The sequence below is a fragment of the Balaenoptera borealis genome (assembly GCF_965194805.1).
Source record: "Balaenoptera borealis genome assembly, chromosome: 16".
Lineage (NCBI taxonomy): Eukaryota > Metazoa > Chordata > Mammalia > Artiodactyla > Balaenopteridae > Balaenoptera > Balaenoptera borealis.
In genome coordinates, this window is record NC_138872.1 from 79,302,514 (window position 1) to 79,320,779 (window position 18,266).

An 18,266-nucleotide genomic window follows, 5' to 3' on the forward strand; every position below is an offset into this window, starting at 1 on the left:
GGAATCCTGGGGAAAGAAGGGGCCAGAGCCTGAGTCTGGATGAGACGCTGGGAGAAGGCAGGAGGGGTAGGGGCTCAAAGGCTGGAACTCTAGAGGGTTTTGGCTGGAGGAGGCTTTTGGAGGGGGATGCTGGAGGTCCCAAGGCAATAAAACTAAGGAGTGAGGTGGGGTCTAACCTCTAGCAAATCCCCGGGGATATGAGGGGCTCTGGGGGTGAAGAGCCAGGGTCCAGAAGGAGGGATGCTGAGCGGCTGAGTCGAGGGATGGGACGGAGGGAGGACGGAGTTGGGACGGGAGGGAGCAGAGACTCTGGGAACCGACCCCAGGCAGGGATCAGGCGGGCGTTGAGAACGCAGGGGGATGAGGTCCTAGGGCTGTGACCCTTCGGAGGACCTGATTGGGTGGGGGGGAGGGTGGGCAGTGGGAGCGGGGAGCCAGCGTCCCAGAACTGGGTTCTAGGCTGGGACCCGCCAGGGCGGGGCGGGCGCGGGGCGGGGCCGGGCTGGGGGCTGGGCCGGGGTCCCGGGGGCCGGGGCGGGGCCGGGCTGGCGCTGCGCAGCCGCGGGGCGGCCGCCGCGCATGCGGGGCTCACAGGGCTGCAGCCGGTGCCGCTGCCACTCCCGGGAGCATGAAGGACCGAACACAGGAGCTCCGCACGGTGAGTCCGGCCCCTGCGCGGCGCCCCTCGCCGCCCGCGCCCAGCGCCCGGGCTGCTCCCCGACCAGCTCTGGCGACCGCTGGGGCGGTAGTCCCTGCGTCCCTGGCCAGGGTGGGAGGGAGCAGTGCCGAGCCGGGGACCCCCATCCGGGTCCCGCCCCTTGGACCCACTGGGGTCACGGGCTCGCGTGAGCTCGGCTCCGATGGTTCGCGGACTGGCGGCTGGAGCCCGGGGTCCTGGATAAACTTTTCGGCGCCCCCTTCTTTTCGGGGATCGGAGGGGTATTCTGGAATATCGGTGGCGGGACCGAAGCCTGGCCTCTCCCTCGCCCCGCGGAGCAGGTCCCGACTCTCTCTCCCCACGGTGCCTCATCTCTGACCCTCCTGCCCTCCCTCTGGTTTAGACAGACGGCGGGACCGGTGGGAAGGGGCCGCGGGCGGTCCGCTGTCCAGAGCCCCGCTGCAGGGCGCGCTGCGGAAACGGGGCGGTCGGGTGGGGCCGGGCTCCTCCGTTGGGCGCGGTCTCGCGGGGCGACCGCCGCCCCCATCACCTTCCATCACCTGTAGCTCCCATCACCTGTGGCTCCCCACCCGGTGGCGATCGGCATCTGCTGCCCGCCCTGGTCCGGGAGGGGTCAGACCCGCTCCCGGTCCACCTTCCTGGCTTCCGGGCAGCCCGGGCCGGCGTTTCCAGACCCTTCCGGGGTTCCCTGGTCTGATTCCGACCTGAACCTATTTTTCCACCTGTGTTTCGGAGGCCCCTGGGGTGTGGCTTCTGGGGCGGGGCTCCGGTGGGGGAAGTAGAAGGATGCGCAAAGGTTCTGAGTCAGAGCCCGCCCTCTCCCAGCCCTGACAGAGACCCCTGCCGCCTGCTCCTCATCATCAAGGCCCCCCCTCCCCTGGCGTCTGCTATTAACCAGGGTGTTCTCACCTCTCCCTTTAAAGATGGCAATCCTGGGGTGGGGGGGCTGGGGGGGACAGAGAAGGAAGGGAAGCCTGCCTGTGGGGAGAGGGGCATCAGGGCTCTAGACCCAGTTGAGGCTCCTCTGATGCCCTGGCTGACCCCCCTGCTGGAAGGCCCCCACCTACTGATCTCTGTGGCGGGGGCGGGGCTAGCTCAGTGTCTCCCCAGAACACTTCCCCTGCTACCCACCTTAGAGCCAGAGACCTGGGTCCCCTTCTATGGAAAGTTCCAAGGGTCCTTTGGACTTTTGATCCCATCACTCGTCCTCTCTGCCCATAGGTTCCCTGCATTTGTGACTGGGTCTCCTGCCCGTTGTACCAGTCTTGTCTCCTGGGCAGCGTGGGGCTGGGACCTGTGCTCTCCTGCCTCCGTGTCCCCCTTGCTCTATCTGCCAGCCCCCACTCTCCCGTCAGACCTGTGTTATTCCTGGCTGAGTGCCCAGCCCCCGGAGTAAACCCCACGAGGTTTCAAAGGAAGAAGATGGTCTCTCATGTCGTGTATGGTGTCTAAACACTTCCCCCGCCAGCCCTTGTGGTTGCCCTCAAGTTTCCTGTGCTTGGTTGAGTCAGAAGGAGTGTGGTTATCTTGGTGATGAATGGCCGTGTGGTGCATTTGCTGGTGTTTGGGTGCCTGGTGGGTCAGGCGAGGGTGTATGTGGGAACCAGGTGATCAGGGAGAACACAGTCCTTTACATCTGACATCCTCTGACTCATCAGCTTCATCCCCTCTGCTGAAGGGAAAACTGAGGCACAAAAGAGATGTGGCTGGCCTGGAAGATGAAGTGGGATGGTAGAAAGGGGCTTCACCTAGTCCTAAAAATAGTCACACTCAGACCTGGCTGAGACCTAAGGCCTAAGAGATCTTGGGCTGTAGGAAGCTTGAAGCCAGCTCTTTGCTCTGGTGTGTCTGTCATTCCCCCCTTCCCCCCAGGCAGCACACATACACGCACACACGCTAGCCAGAGTGGCCTTTAGGTGTTGAGGCCTGGCTTGTCTGAAAATAAACTGAGTCTTCCTCTCCAGACAGTCCCCCAGTCCAGGCATTCAGCGCCCATGCAGGCTGCTGTACTCATGGCCGGGTGGCTCTGCCCCTTGGGGGTTTCTAGCAGCCTTGAGGGTCCGCTGGCAGGAGCCCACACTGGGTGGGGTGGAACCATTAGTCTAGGGGGGCTGCCATTCCCACAGGTCTCCTTCTGGGCTGCATAGATTCCTATCTATGAAGTGGAGGCAGGAAAACCTAGAACCCAGTTTCTCAGGGCAAGAGGGGTGGTCACAGGTCTCCTGACTCTGACTCCATATTTGGGGGAGACCTTGAACCCCAGGAGCCAGAATCCCCAGGAACTGAGACTCCAGTGCTAGCTGGGCTGGACAGAGGGTGGTGCTTGGGACAGCCACTTGCACCACACCCAGCCTCCCTCCCTCCTCCTCCCCCCTCCTCCTCCTTCCCCACCACATTTGGAAGGAAGGCGAAGGGAGCTTATTTATAAAAGTCACACTTGGGGAAGGAGCTAGCACGTTTCCTCAGCGCTGCAGGCCAGGCCCAGCCCTCAAGGCTTCTCCAGCCCTCATCTCTCCTGGAGCTGATCCTCTCATGCAGAGGGAGAATGAAGGGGTCCTCGCGGGCTGGTGTGGGGACCTGAATGCTCTCCACAGCCCTCAGAGATCAAAAGGGCAGCCTGGAGGCCAGGACGGGTGAAGACCTGGGTCACCAGAGTATACAACCGGGGAGACTTTGGGGACAAGGTGTCCCCAGGCAGCCCCGCCTGGCCTGCAGCTGCCTCCTTCCCCCAGTTCAGAGGCCTCCCTGGTTTTCTTTCCGAGAACTCCTCGGAGCTGACCCACCCCTCCCTGGGCCCAGAATGGTGTTTATCTACATTCTGGGCCATGTGAGACACAGAGGGGCCTGTGACAGGAAAGAGGAGGGAGAATGGGGTAGCCAGACCCAGGGAGAACCTTCCTGGAAGGAGAGGACTTGGGATGGCCCAGAAGGAGGAGTTGGATTTGAATGGGAGGAGGGAGGGTGGTCCAAAAGAAGGGACCAGTGTGAGTAAAGGCAGAGGGGCTAGGATGCCCAACCGAGAGAGAATGGCGGGTGGGCCTGACATCTGGTCTAGAGCAGGGCCCAGCTCACCAGGGCAGCACTCTGCTGACCGGTTCCCTTTTTCTCTCTTACCGCTGGGAAGAGACTGGGGATCCCGGGGCAACAGCAGGCAGGTTGGTGCCTTAACCTCTCCATGCTCATTTGTCTGTACAGTGGAGCCAGCCGGCTTTGCCCTGCAGAGCAGAAGAAACGGGGGGTGTAAGAATAGACCCAGGCTAGGGGTCCCCTCCTTCCTTCGTTCCTTCTCATCACCTCCTTGGAGTTTCCCCCCCAAAAAAAACCAGTGGATTTGGGCACGTGTTCATCTGAGGTACAGATGGCCTCCAGGAACTATCTAGTCCAACCTGCTATTTTACAGATGGAAAACTGAGGTCAGAAAGGGCCAGGAGTTTATCCAAGGTCACACAGCACCTGGAGGGAGGCAGAGCTCAGCCCCTCCCCACAGTCCGAAGCTGCCTCCCTGAGCTGCTCTAGGGCCCTGCTAAGGGGTAGACCCGGCTGAGGGCAGGGATCTGGGGGAGGGGGAGGTTTGCAGGATGGGGAAAGGAGGGAGGGGTCAGAAAGGAGAGCCCTCTCTTTCTGGAGACCCAGCTCGGCCTCTCGCACACCCCTGACTCAGCTCTGGGCCTCTCTGCTTTAGTAACATCGGCTTTGATTAGTCATTAAAAAGAACAAGGGGAAAAAAAAATAGCCCTCGAGACAGACAACAGCAACTCCTGCTTCAGCAGGAATGAATCAAGCCTGCCTGCCCGCCTGCCGCCATCCCCCAGGACGGGCCTGGAGGCTGCCTGGCCTCCGCACCCCTTGGAGGATTCACACTCTTACTTCCAGGAGGGTATTCTGGAATCCTGGAGCCTCTGCCTGGAGAGACCACCAGGGCTGCATGCGTGGTGGTTCTAGTGGGATATCCTCTCCCCTGTTGCAGCAGGTCCCTGTGGTGGGGCAGTGCTTGCTCACTTCCGCCCCGATTGTCTTTTCTGATTGCTCAGGCCGGAGGTGATAAGGCTGGAGCTGACATAGCCAGCCGGCCAGAGAGGAGTGAGACCAGACCAGTGATTCTCAATCCTGGGGGTGCTTAAAAAGAACTTAACCTCACCAGCCCCATCCCCATAGATTCTCATTTGGTCTGGAAGCTGTTTTGTTTTGTTTTTTAATCCCCCACCGAGAGACTCAGGTCCTGGGCCAGGGTTGAGAACCCATGAACACTAGAACCAAAAAACAAACACTAAGACAAATTGGATGTTGGTTGGATGTGAGAGGAGGAGGAAGAGTGTGGATGCTCCCCCCAGTTTCTGACTTGGGGGACTCTTGAGAACGGGGGTTCTGAGCAGGGGGGTTCAGAGAAGGGGGCTCAGGAGAAAGAAGTGGAACTTAGTTTTGGCCAGGTGGCAGGCAGGGTGCCCATATGATGTCTGGGTGGGTTTGTCCAGAAGATGTTTGTACCTTTGAGCTTATAACTGCCTCACGACTCCAGCTGCTGCCAACACGCTGCAGCCTCTCAAGTCCCCAACTCTAGTCCAGCCCTCTTTCCGGAGCTGTGACTGCCACTTAGAGAGGGCTGGCGGATTCCCAAGGGAGCTGGTGCCCTGATCATTCAGGGCTTTGGCCTAGATGTGGATGAAGTTGCAGGGGGCAACAAAGGCATAAACCGTCAGATTCTCACAAACTGAAGCAAGGATCAGAACAAATGAAGATCCTTCCCTTGAGCCCAAAATCCAACCAAGTAAACAGGGTGGGGAAGGGCTTGGGGGCTTTCCTTGGCAGGAAGAACTATATGATCACTTCTGTGATCCCTGGCTGCATTAACAGAGGTAGACTATGTAGAAAGAGGGAGGTGATGGGTCAGCTCTTTGGCACTGCTCAGACCACAATCAGCAGCAGATTCAGTTTATATCTTGTACTGCTGGAGAAGACAGAGGCTGAGTGGAACAAGTCTGGGGCAGGGGCTGCAACTTAAGGCCTCTGGGAAGGATCTGAAGGGGAGGGAATGGTCAACTTGAGAAGAAAAACCCGGGAAGGATGTGGATGCTACCTTCACGTCTCTGGCAGGGCCAGCCCAGGGAGAGGGCACCAACAGGTTCTTTACGGCCTGGGGCCACACCGCAGGAAAGGGAAGGACTTTCTAAAAATTGGGGCTGCCCCAGATAGGCAGAAGTGCCTGGGAGAGCTGGTGGGCTCTCCATCCCCGGAGGTGTGAAAGCTGTGGCTAGATGCTGCGGCCAAGGTGACTTTTCAGGTCCCTTAGGGCTTGAGAGTGTGTGCCTGTGGCTCCAGTAGGGATGCAAATAGGGTGTGGGGAACCAGAGGAGCAAGATACCCACCCCAGGGAGCTGAGGAAGGCTTCCGAAGGAGGTGGCATCTAAGGACGAGGGGAATGTCAGCTTCATGGAATTGGCACTGCCGGCAGAGGGAGCCACATGGGGACAGCAGGGAGGATAGTGGGTAGATTATAGGGGCAGGGAGAGGGTTATAGGTTATAGGTCGAGTGTGGTGGGATCAGATTTCAGGCTGGGGCAGTGAGATGAAAAGGGGGGTGACAGTGAAAAGGTCCTGAGGAGGAAGAAGTAGTAGCACTTGGTAAGGAAGGGTGCCCTTGGAGCATCCCCTCCATGTTTTGCTCAGAGCCACAGCTGTTTGACCCAGGCTGTGAGGTCAGGCCCTAAACCCTCCAATTGATAGAGAGCATGGAGGAGGGTGTGGCATCTCTCCCGCCACCCTTCTGTTGGAGAAACTACTCAAGTCCAGCCTCTATGCAGGGAGGCTGTGCAGGTAGCAGGTCAGAACTGGCTGGATGCCTGGAGAAGATAAGTCCGTTTCACAGATGGGCAAGCTGAGGCCCAAAGGGAGGCATCAGCCCCGGGGTCCCTGGCAGTGACTCTCATCTCCAGTGACTCCGGCGCCCTTGTCTTTGGCTCTAGCTGGTCATCACTCCGGAAGGGAAGGGAGCTGGAAAATTCTCCTTCTGCCTCTTCCCATCCACCCCTATCCTCCTCTGGGCACCAGAAGGACAGAGAAGCCAGGATGCTGAATGGCAGGAACTCCTGGGGCCACTTCCCAGCCTGGCAGGCTGCCGGGGAGGGGGCCCTGGGGTTCTCCAGGCTGCACCCTGCCTCGGTGTCCCTAGGGAGTGCTCCTCTGGCTTGGTTCCCGGGCCTTAAAGTATGGAAATGGCTCCTAGATTCTCTGTGGCTAAGGGTGGGCTTAGTGGGGGATGGGGGCCACCTGGCGGCAGCCACAGGCACTTGTGGGAGCGAGGATTTATTTTAGCTGCTGGGGGAGGAGGTGTGATCTCTTGAGGAGGGGGGCCGCCTCCATAAAGCTCCCAACCAACCCCCTCCCTTGGTTGGTCCCACTTTGGTGGGGTAGTGGGACCCCGAGAGCCCCAGGGTCACAGCCCTTACAGAACATGCTGGGCTTCCCCATCCGTTCTCAGCCCGCCTCCCCCAGCATGGCATCACTGTCCCCATTTCACAGAGGAGCAAACAGACGCAGAGGGGAAGTCCCTCAGCCAGTCAGTGTCTGTGCTGGGCCCAGAACTCGGCCCCTTCCCCAGCCGGCGGGGCCCCAGCCTCCCTGGCCCCTCAGCCTCCCGGTCCCCTCAGCCTCTGCCTGCCTCCATCCTCGCAAGAGAGCATCAAGGTGAGGGCTAGTGCCTCCTCCCTGTGGGACGCTGAGAAAGGAGGAGGCATGACCCAGCCCGAGAACCCAGGTGACCATCCTGCCCTGAGCATCTGGGCCTTGGCTGTGGAGAGGGACCTTGGCCTTGCCAGCAGAGTGGGCCGACCATGGCTGATTCCAGGTGTGGGGCGGACAGTAGCGAGCGTGGCCGGCCTGCTGGGAGGTCAGAGGTGTAATCACCCCCACCTCCTGATGGGCTGGCTTTTGTACGGCTGCCCCTGGGGCCGCGGGGTGAGGCTTGCACCTGCAGCTGAGGCAGGCCCTGAGCCAAGTGGCAACGTGACTGGCCTCTTGTGCCTGCTGGACCCAACTCTGGGCCTGGAAGGAAAGAGGATCAAGGTCAATGTCAAGACTAACAAGGAGGGAGAGTTCCCCGAGCCGTCTGAGGGAGCAAGCCTGGCGGATCACAGAGGCCCCTCACAGGCAGTAGCTCTCAAGCCGGCCTGGGTGCTGTGGGGATGGCCCATATCTGAGCCATTCCACCTTTTGGCAGGGAGGTGGTCGTGGTGCCCAGGCCTCCCCCTGCAAGGCCCTCTCCTGAGAGGGAGCTTGGAACTCAGGGCCAGCTTGGGAACTCCAGGCAACCTGTCTCAGACGAGGTGTGAGCTGGGGCCAGTGGCCGGGGGACTAAGCCCTGAGGTTTGCTTGCCTAGCCTGTGGCTGGGCCTCCCCAGCAGCACCCTAGGGTGAGGGGTGTGCTGGGAGGACCCCAGTCCTGTGGGGGAGGGGAGGCAGCTGAGCAGGGGAAGGAGTGCCTGGCACGGAGGGGGATACTTGGCCCTGTCCCCAACTTGACAGGCAAGGCCTCTCTCCATGATCATGCTGGGTCCCCAGGGATCCTCCAGGTCTCACTGTGGCTGGAGCTGAGGGCACAGCCAGGCCTTGTCCCTGCCAAGGGCCCTGGAGCTGCAGCCTGCGGGCCTGCTGTATGTGGATGCTGGGCAGTTTGGGTGTCCCAGGTCCAGCGGGACCCAGTGGTCCTAGCACAGGTCCGCTCATGTGTGCACACCCCTGTGCAGGCCAAGGACAGCGATGATGATGATGATGTCACTGTCACCGTGGACCGAGACCGCTTCATGGATGAGTTCTTCGAGCAGGTGGGAGCAGCACACCTGCCTCTCCCCAAACACTGGCAGACCCGGGGTGGCCACGTCTCACCTCTGAGGCAGGCCAGGGCTCTTACACACCTGCGCCTGGCTCAGCAGCCCACAGGCGCCAGTTAATGAGCCCATTTTGAGAGTGAATAGACTGAGGCTCAGAGGGGAGCAAAGTTTGGGATGGCCCATTCCTCCCCACTCCTACCCCGGTCTAGAAGGATCCTTGGAGCAGCCCCCCCTCCCCTCACCTACCCCCTGAAGCCTGGCCCAGTCTGGCCCTGAGCCCTGACCTTTAGCCCTACTCTGGGCAAGCCCTGGGCCCAAGAAGCCCCCTCCCTGGAGTTTTGCCTCCAGACCACCTGGCCTTGGTCCACAGGTGGAGGAGATCCGCGGCTTCATTGACAAGATCTCAGAGAACGTGGAGGAGGTGAAGCGGAAGCACAGCGCCATCCTGGCCTCCCCCAACCCTGATGAGAGTGAGTGTGTAGGTGTGAGGGGCCCCACAGGCCTCCAGGAAGGCGCTGCTGCGGAGGGACGCCCTTCATTGCTGGTCGGCTGAGGGCTGCCTGCGCCTGGCCAGGCTGGGGAGGGCTCCATGGGAAGCCTCAGGAAACACAGCTGTCCCAGGCTCGGGGTGCGGGTGGTCAGTGCCCAGTACCACCTGCCGGATGCCTGGTGAGAAGGGCGGGGTCAGGCGCCAGAGCCGCCCTCCCCAGGTGAGCTGGCTGTTTTCTAAGGCAGCACGGCTGGCCGGCTGTAGCCCTGGGATTCTGGGAGGGAGCAAGGAGGGAGGCAGCAGCCTCTGATCAATAGCAGGCCTCTCAGCGCAGCCTCTCCCTTTCCCTCGCCTCCCCAGGGGAGCAGATGGCAGCTCTGAGGCACCAGCGCTGTGGGAGGGCAAGCCGGCCAAGCAGGCAGAGTTTCCGGAAAAGGCTGGCAGCCCTGGCACTTGGCCATTGGTACCCCGGAGCCGGGCGTTCTCAGGGCTCCAGGAAGTCACCTCTCTCCCTCTGCATAGGGAGGCTTTTGCGTTTGTGTGGGTCTGCGTTTCACTCTGTCCCCAGACGGGTCCCACTGACCTGGCTGTCACGATTCCCGTGGAGGTGTTGATTACTACTACACTAACACGGGCCAGGCTGACAGCATGCAGGCCCGTGACCCCCTCCCACAGAGGGGGCTCACCCTCAGCCCTGGGGAGGCAGTGACGGGCTGGGGCCCAGGCCAGCCACCTGGACTCATGAGATTGGGTGTGTGCACTGCCTGCCTGTTCTCGCGGCTTGCTCACCTCCTCGCTCCCTTCTCCAGCTCCTTTGGAAGGCGCCAGCCTATGGGGCCCCGGGACAGAGCACGGGGGAGGGTCCAGCTGCTGCCCAGGTGTTCATGGGAAAGGACCTACGGCCCATAGCCCACCACCCAGGCACCCAAAGCTTGATTTTGTTCTCAACCCCAGCAATGCCTCTCTATCCATGACCTCTCAGCCCCAGGCTCACAGGCATCCTCAAGCACCCAGAATAAATCTCCCCACGGCCCCAAAGTGTGCTTGAACCTGAGGCCAGTGCCAGGCCCTCTGAAGGCAGAGTGAGTCAGCTGGGAGCCGGGGAGACTGTCCCAGGAAGAGGTGGAAAGGAAAGAGGGACACCCCAGAGCGGGGCATATATCCAGTGCAGTCGCTGTGTCCTTCTGCTTTGCCCCTCTCCCTAGAGGTTTGTCTGGGACGGCAGTATGTGACGTGGTTTGTCTGTGGGCTCATGTGTATCTGGGTCAGCGCGTGTCCCTGGTGGGTCACTCCTGGTGAGGCGCAGGAGGGGGCTGACTGTGGGGCGAGACTATAAAGAGCTGGGAGTTGGCCCCTCACCTGCTGGAAGGTGGGGCAGGCGGGGGGCGACGGAACTGCCCAACTCCCCCAGCCTTGGCTGCCTTGTGCCAGCTTCATCAGACATCACTAGTGACCAGTTTAGAATCGCCACCCATGAGCTGGGCAGTCAGGACCCGGCTGACGGTCACTGATGCGGGCTAACAGGCGCTCCCCAAGGGGAGGGGCTCCCCATTAAGGGTTCTAGGGCAGAGGCGGAGCAGAGTTGAGGGGGCATCACAAAGAAAGTTGGCGGTGAGTGGGGGCTTTCCTGGGCCAAGGCTTGCTCTGCCTCCTCTGGGGGCTGCCATCCAGGCTGGGCTATTCTGGGTCTGAGCAAAAGAGGCTGCGACGTCAGAGCAGCTGGTAACCGAGTTTTCCTTTGTTTCTACAAACAAGGCCTCTTCCCCCGCTCCTGGAAGCCCCCAACTCCACCTCATTCACATTCCACTTGGGAAGTGGCCCTCCCACTTGATCAGCCACTGTAAATGCCCCTCCCGAGTCCCCTATGGGAGAAGCCCCAACCCCAGAAGCAAGCACAGAGTGGATGAGAAAGGTTCCAGCCAGGAGCTCAGTCCTGGTTTCTCCAGGGGGTGGAGCCATGGGGGGCTGCCCTGAGGCTGGGCTCCACCCAGCACCCCAGAGGGAAGCAGCCATCTTGCCCCACTTTGCCAGCCAACCCCCCGCAGGGAGCAGGGCTAGCTGGGCACCTCCATGGCCTCTGCCAGCTTTACGGAGATGGTTCCAGTTGGAACAAGGGCCAGAAACTACGCCACAGCCCTCCCCCAGCTTCGCCCCCTCATAGGCCCCGCTGCACGCTACCTCTAGAGCTGACTGTACCCCAGGGGCCCACCTCTTTGAAGCTCTTCTCCCATCTCCCACCCAGCCGGGTGCCTCCAGCCCCCATCCACCTACCGGGCACTCAGCAGTTGGCCTTCACTGAGCTCAGCACCTGGGGAGGGGGGCTTTGTGAAGAGAACAGGGTCTGCCCTGCCCAGGGTGCTTGATGGAGGCTGGCTTCTGCCTCCTTGGCCCCTGGCCCGCATCAGCCCATCAGCTGGATGTTCACCCCCAGAGCCACCAGGTAGTGCTAGGTGAGCCCCTACCTCCACCTTCGACTCAGGCAAGTATCAAGTAAACGTTCCCCAGTGCAACCTCCAGCATCACCAGCTGCTCCACAATTACTTCTGCCTTAAATTTAGCCCCATCTGTTGTCTGCAGGGGGTTGGGGGGAGCCAGCGAAGGCGGAAGGGAGGCTCCTTGGAAGGCACACGAGAAGGGGTGAGGCTGCAGCTGGTGTGGCCCCAGCCCGGGATTGGAGGGGCAGGCAGACTCTTAGCCAGGGGACGAGGGGAGACCCAGGGTCTGCCCAGAGTCCCCCTCGGGCCTGAGCCTGAAGATCAGGCATGGGGGAGCCCAGGGTGTCTACCGGCCACCCCTTCTACCTCCCCAGAAACCAAGGAAGAGCTGGAGGAACTCATGTCTGACATAAAGAAGACAGCAAACAAAGTTCGCTCCAAATTGAAGAGTGAGTCTGGGCTCCAGGCCTTGTCTGGGATATGGGGGGCACTCCAGGCCTGCTTCCCCCACACAGCCCATGGAATTTCACTGACTCTGAGGGGTACATTGGGTCTTGCTTTCCTTTGTGCGCCATTTACTCAGCAGCTACCTGGCAAGGCCTGTTTGTGCCAGGCTCTGGGCTGGGCCTTGGGACACATGCCTGAGGCTCCGTCCAGCGAGTGTTCCACTCTGGGCACTGTCAGCTAAAGAGAGTTAAAGGAGTGGCCAGCAGTGCCTGGTCCCACACAGGAGCCCCCATGCGCTCACGTGAGCACAGGCAGGCATGCCCCGGAATGCACAAGCCTAGGGGTCCCGTGCCCTGTGCTTGTGGCCGCCTAGCCCTGCCCACCCCCCGACCCCCTCCACGGCGTGCCCCGCTCCTCGCTCCATGCACAGCCTTCCTGAGCAGGAGAGAGACAGCGTGGGCCTGAGCCACCAGGCCTAGCGCATAGTAGGTGCACACACACACACACACACACACACAGATACACAGCTTGGTGTGTGCCCGAGGCCTCACAGGTGTGTCTGTGTGTGTGTGTGTATGCACGCAGCCACACACACATCGTGCCTGGAAGAGCCCTTGTCGGTCCCTCCTCCATCAGTGCCTGGAGCTCCCTCTTGCTCTGCTTCCTGTGTGACCCCACTCAACAGACAACACAAGTCCCCCCAGGGGAGGTCCTGAGCCAGATCCTGGGTGTGTGGGTGGCGAGGCAGCGGTGAATGGGGCAGGTTATCAGCAGCCGGCTGTTCCCCAGGCATCGAGCAGAGCATCGAGCAGGAGGAAGGCCTGAGCCGCTCATCTGCTGACCTGAGGATCCGAAAGACACAGGTGTGGGCGGGACCTCTGGGGCGGGCAGCCGGGCACCTGAAGCTCTGGGGCCCGGTGGGGCTGGGCCTAACACCTGCACCCCCATCTCGGGCCCCCAGCACTCCACACTGTCCCGGAAGTTTGTGGAGGTGATGTCCGAGTACAACGCCACGCAGACTGACTACCGCGAGCGCTGCAAGGGCCGCATCCAGAGGCAGCTGGAGATCAGTAAGCTGAGGGGGTGGGGCCGAGGGGCGGGGCCGGGCTGCCGCCGACCACCCTGAGGAAGGCCGGGCTCAGAGTGACCCCTGCTCCCAGCCGGCCGGACCACGACCAGCGAGGAGCTGGAGGACATGCTGGAGAGTGGGAACCCCGCCATCTTTGCCTCCGGGGTGAGTGTGGACCCCTCCCCCTGGGGACCCTGGTGTGCGTGCAGAGCGCTGGATCTGGGCAGTCTTTGGACACAGCCACCTGTGAGGCAGGTTTTAGAGAAGAGAAGGCCGAGTCCCAGAGAGGGTTAGGGACCAGACAGAGGTCACACAAATGTTAGGGGCAAAGGTGGAATTAAGACCCCGTCTCCCGGTTCCTCCCAGTCGGGTCCGCTTCCTAGCTACCCCTGCACATTTGCCACTGGCTAGGGGCTCCTTCCACCAGCCTCAGGACCTTTTACCCCTCTTGGAGGACACAGTGCCCTTGGCCTCTCTACATTCAAGTGAAGCTCCATGTTCTACCCGGCAGGGGGGCTTCCTGAAGGAGGTGGCACACAGGTAGGGGAGGCTGCTTGGGCGTGTGGTTCTACGAGGGGGTGTCAGCTACATTCAGTGTGGGAGGAAGAACAGGAGGAGAGGGGATGGGAGAAAGGCCGAAAGGCCGTTCAAGGCCTGGGCCCCTCGGGGCAGTCGTCTCGGGCTCCTACAGCACTGGTGGTTAGAACTACCACTCAGCTGTTACTATGCACGGGCACAGGTGGGGAGCGTTAGCCCCGTGTTACAGGTAGGAAATCTACAGGTAGGAAATCAGGTCTCAGAGAAAGTAGGTAACAGCTAGTAAGAGCCGAGCAGAAAGTTGGGGGAGAGCTGCGGCTAAGGAAGAAGCCTCAGGCTCTGCTCCCAGAACATTCTGCTCAGGCCACTGCCCATCCCAGTGGCCTGCTTCCACCCTTGGCCTCTTGCTGTCCCGGTCCCCACCCCGGCTCCCTTCAGCCGGTCCCTGGGTCCCAGCCCACTGCTCCCACCCTCTAGATCATCATGGACTCCAGCATCTCAAAGCAGGCCCTGAGCGAGATTGAGACGCGCCACAGTGAGATCATCAAGCTGGAGAACAGCATCCGGGAGCTGCACGACATGTTCATGGACATGGCCATGCTTGTGGAGAGCCAGGTGAGTGCCCGGGGCCCCACTGTCCCTCGCCCAGCCCCCAGCAGCACCCAGGGCTGCACTAACCCTACCCTCTCTGCTTGCCATGCTGCCCTGCCCGGGAGGGACCGAGTCTTCAGGTAACTAACCACATGCTGTTGAAAGTGCCCCCAGGGTCCTGTCCACCTGAAGGATCCTCTCTGCATGGCTCTGCTTGGCCCTCCAGGACCCCAGGCCCTGCATGGCCCTACCCACCTTCACCCAGCCTTGTCCTGTCTTGTTCACCAGCTGTGTGTCATGTGGGCACTGTGGATGGGCACTTTTCTAGAAGCCGGAGGTATAGCCGTGACCAGGACAGCCGAGGGCCTGCTCCCTGAGAGCTAATGTATGTTGGGCAAAAGGGCAGCATAAGTAAACGATGAATGGCATATTCTCCAGTTGTGCCAGACGTTAGAAGGAGGCGATGTGACACAGCAGCGGTTCTCTAACTTTAAAGGGCTCAAGAGCCACCTGGAGGGCTTGTTATACGTTTCCCTATTCTGGTCCCCGTTCCCAGAGATTGGTAGGCGGGGTGGGGGTTCATGAACTTGCACGTCTCACAAGCTCAAGGGTGATACCGACGCTACTAGCCCAAGGGCCACACTTGGGGTGACACAGTCACTGCAGTGGCCACTTTGGACAGGGTGGTCAGGGAAGGCCTCTCTGAGGAGGCGGCATTTGAGCTCCGAAGACTACTGCCCAGGGGAAGAGTGAAGAGTTGGCCCAGGCAGAGGGACCAGCAGCACCACAGTCCTGAGACCAGCAAGAGCCTGACTTAATGTGAGGAGCAGAAAGGAGGTCCGGGCGGCTAGAGCACGGGGAGAGCTGGAGATGACAGGGATGGGGTCTCGGCAAGCGGTGCTGGGCTGCTGGAGTCTCTTCTAGATTGGAGGGTCTTAAGTGTGGGAGTGGCACGGCCCGAGTTAGGAAGCAGGGAGGCCTTGAGGAGGCTGCTGCTTCCACTGGGCCGAGAGGCCACGGCGCTGTGGACGCCAGCGGGAGCAGTGGGCGTGGAGGGAGCGGCCAGCCATCAGCACGCTGCTGCTGGGAGTCCTGGGCATTGTCATAGTCGAGTGGCCTCTGGGGGCTGCCTGGGACCAGACTGCAGGGCCCACGAGGCCTGTGGGACTGGGCAGGGGGCTCTCAAAGGTTGAAGACCAAAGCCTGTCAGGGCTGGACGGAACCATCATGCTTGGGGAGGATGGAGTGGGGCGCTCACTGTCGTCACTATGGCCAGACTCCAGCCCACCCACTCCCGCCCCTGCCTTCCTCTGCCCGGTGCTGTCCTCTGTCCAGCCCCGGGGTCAGGGCCCCTTCTGAGCGTCCTCTGCATGGTCCCCGCCCCCTTGGCTGAGGCTGCATGGCCAGTTCCCGCCCCAGGATGGCTGCATTTCAGGGAGCTGCGCGGGGCGCCTGGCAGAGGCGAAGGGCACAGGTGAGACGCTCTACCCCATCCTCCTCACACTCCCCTTCTCTCTGACCTCAGGCTGCTTTCCTGAAATCCGGCCCTGGGCCCCATCGTAACCCTGAGGGGGCCCTCTGGAGCTCGGGTGCCCCTGGCCCTGCAGGGAGAGATGATTGACAGGATTGAGTACAACGTGGAACATTCGGTGGACTACGTGGAGAGGGCTGTGTCCGACACCAAGAAGGCCGTCAAGTACCAGAGCAAGGCTCGCCGGGTCAGTAGCCCCAACCCTGCCTGAGCCCCCGTCCTCACACATGCACAGAGCCCCCGGACCATCACAAACCCCTCCGCATCCTGCCTGCACCCTCCCTCAGCTCTGACCAGAGCCTCCAGCGCCCAGTTAAAACCCCACCCAGACACGTTCCAAGCCATCACTTTCTCCCTCATTCAATCCCCCAGACTCTCCAACCCTTATCCCTCACCAGAGCCCCTCCCCAGCCACCCCACAGCCTCAAAGCTCTGCCCAGAGGCTCAGCCTCCCTCCTGGCCCCACTTCTGCGCTCTCTGAGGCCCCTCCTTGCCTCCCTGTGCAGAAGAAGATCATGATCATCATCTGCTGTGTGGTCCTGGGCATCGTCATTGCCTCCACCTTCGGAGGCATCTTCGGGTAGAAACCACCCCACCCGCCACTCCGCTCTGGATGGCCCACCCCCAGGAGGCCCCCTGGCTGCTGCCACCTTCTGGCTCGAGTCCTCTCCTCCCCACCCCATACTGCTCCTTTCTCTGCACAGGGCCCCCCATTCCCACCCTGCCCTGAGCCGTCGTGTGCATGATCTTTGTGACAGTGTGCGTCTGTACAGAGGAGGCAGAGGGGAGCCAGGCTGGGAAACAGCCAGCCGGGTGGGGATGGGCCAGCAAGGGAGAGACTCAGGCCCTGGCCCAGGCCACTCCCCTTCTAGGCAGGGCCGCCTGGGGTAGTTAGCCATGCTCCCCTCCCCCGGCCTTCAGTAATTCCACTCCAGCCTGGGGTCTGCCCTCTCCTGGGATCAAGGCTCTCTGGACCCCAACCTTGCCTCCTACTGACCAGCCCATCTGCCCCATCCTGTGTCCTCTCCAGCTGTCCCCATAAGCCAAGCCCCCTGAGGGCTGGGGACCAGCTGGCCACATGGTGCTGCTTTTCAGGTTAGGGGAAGGGTGGCCTTGAGAGACAGCCCAGCTCTAAGCCTCTAACAGCCACTCACTGCCAGGGAGGCTCAGGGTACCGTGGCGGGTATGGCTTCTGGCCGTGTCAAGACCAGGCTTCCTCCCCTGCCTCGGGGCAGAGTCCAACAGGTCTTCAGCTGCCTCAGCCTCCCTTCCCACATTCCTACAGCCCCAGGAGCAACCCCTTTGGGCTACGCCTGACCCCAGGTAACATTCTGGAAGAGGCTGACTGGTGCCTGGTCTCCAGCCGCCCTCGGAGCTAGGGAGGCAGAGCAGGCCCCGGTCAGGCCTCTGCACTGGTGAAGCCCACGGCCCGGGCCAGCCACTCTCCCCGGCAGGCCCTAGTCGGGTCCTCAAGCCATTGTGTGTTGCATGTTTGGGACAGTGGTCCCTGCTCTCTTGTGCTCGGGAAGTCAGCGTCCCTTCAGGCGCCCGCAATCTCGTCCTGCCCTTGCTGCCCACCACTGACATGCCACGTGGGTGTCAGGTATCTAGGATGCAGTATTCAGCAGCCAGCCAGGGAGGGGCACCTCCCTCCTCCCCACTGCCTCGGGACTTCTCAAGTCTGAGATGTGCCCCCACCCAAAACCCGTCGCCCGTTGACAGGCAAGGAGCGTGCATGCGAGCGCATGCAGCAGGGGCCGGGGCCAGGTCTGGGCCCCGCCTTCCCTCGGCTTTGCTCCTGCCCAGTGACTGTGACCGCTGTCGTGTTGCCTTCTTGAACAGCGACTCCCCTCCCCCTCCTCCACCCCTTCACCAAAGGTCTTGGTACAACCAGCTGCCCATTTTGTGAAATTTTTATGTAGAATAAACATTTGTACCTGTACCATGCCTCTGCTGTAGACTTCTTAGTGTCATGGCCTTCGGACTGGAGCTGATCATATGTGGCACCATGGGGCTCAGAGACCAAGGATCCCAGCCGCCTCCCTTGGCCTTCAACTTCCAGACCCTCTGGCGCCTCCACCCCAGCTTGAACATCTCTCAGCTCCTGCTTAACACCTGATGCCTATTCTGTACTGTGGGCCCAGATCTACCCCCTCTTCCCACTTTTCCAGGAGTCACAAGCCACCACTGGATCCCCTCTCATCACCCTGCTAGACAGTCCCCCCCACCAACCCGGGGCAGAAGCTGCCCTTCTGACCACTAGTGATTGGAGAGAAGACAGGCCCCAGAGGCAACCAAGTGCTGGACTGGTCAGCTGATGCGGCGGCTCGGGGTTAACGTCAGCCCAGGCTGCTGGGCTGGATAGTGCCTTCAGACCAAAGGGAAACCAGAGACTGGGCAGAGGCCTCAGGCCAATGGGTACCACGGACACCTTTCATTTCATCCTGCCCATGCTTCCCAACTTTGCCTGGTGTTCTAATACATAATATAGTCTCATCTAAGTCACATATAAGCAGCCCTAAATTAATCTACCTTGTTCCTTGCAGGTTAAAAGAATGCTTTCATACATTTAAGTTCTTTAAACCTAACTCATAACCTGGGAATCAAGCCCCCACCAATAGAGGAACTTCAGAAATCTGTTTAGGATCACAGAGCTGGAAAATG

At 61.0% G+C, this 18,266-nt stretch overlaps 1 protein-coding gene across 3 annotated transcripts; it reads left to right on the forward strand.

Moving 5' to 3' along the window:
* The first annotated feature begins 595 nt into the window (after positions 1-595).
* STX1A (syntaxin 1A) lies at positions 596-17,544 on the forward strand. 3 transcript variants are annotated; one of them, XM_082358653.1, is made up of 10 exons: positions 596-658; positions 8,419-8,496; positions 8,873-8,972; positions 11,802-11,876; positions 12,664-12,737; positions 12,836-12,944; positions 13,035-13,108; positions 13,958-14,095; positions 15,679-15,789; positions 16,109-17,544. In XM_082358653.1, exons 1-10 carry the CDS (start codon positions 629-631, stop codon positions 16,184-16,186), a joined length of 867 nt encoding a protein of 288 aa, XP_082214779.1. In that variant the 5' UTR covers positions 596-628; the 3' UTR covers positions 16,187-17,544. The 3 variants fall into 3 exon arrangements, with proteins under 3 accessions (XP_082214779.1, XP_082214780.1, XP_082214781.1); XM_082358654.1 differs by lacking the exon at positions 11,802-11,876; XM_082358655.1 differs by lacking the exon at positions 16,109-17,544 and having other exon boundaries at positions 15,597-15,789.
* The last annotated feature ends 722 nt before the right edge of the window (positions 17,545-18,266 follow it).

Coding starts and splice junctions, on each gene's coding strand:
- STX1A (XM_082358653.1), top strand. CDS start 629: ATGAAGGACCGAACACAGGAGCTCCGCACG. Junction 12,738..12,835: donor TGAGGATCCGAAAGACACAG/GTGTGGGCGGGA, acceptor TCGGGCCCCCAG/CACTCCACACTGTCCCGGAA. Junction 12,945..13,034: donor CCAGAGGCAGCTGGAGATCA/GTAAGCTGAGGG, acceptor CCCTGCTCCCAG/CCGGCCGGACCACGACCAGC.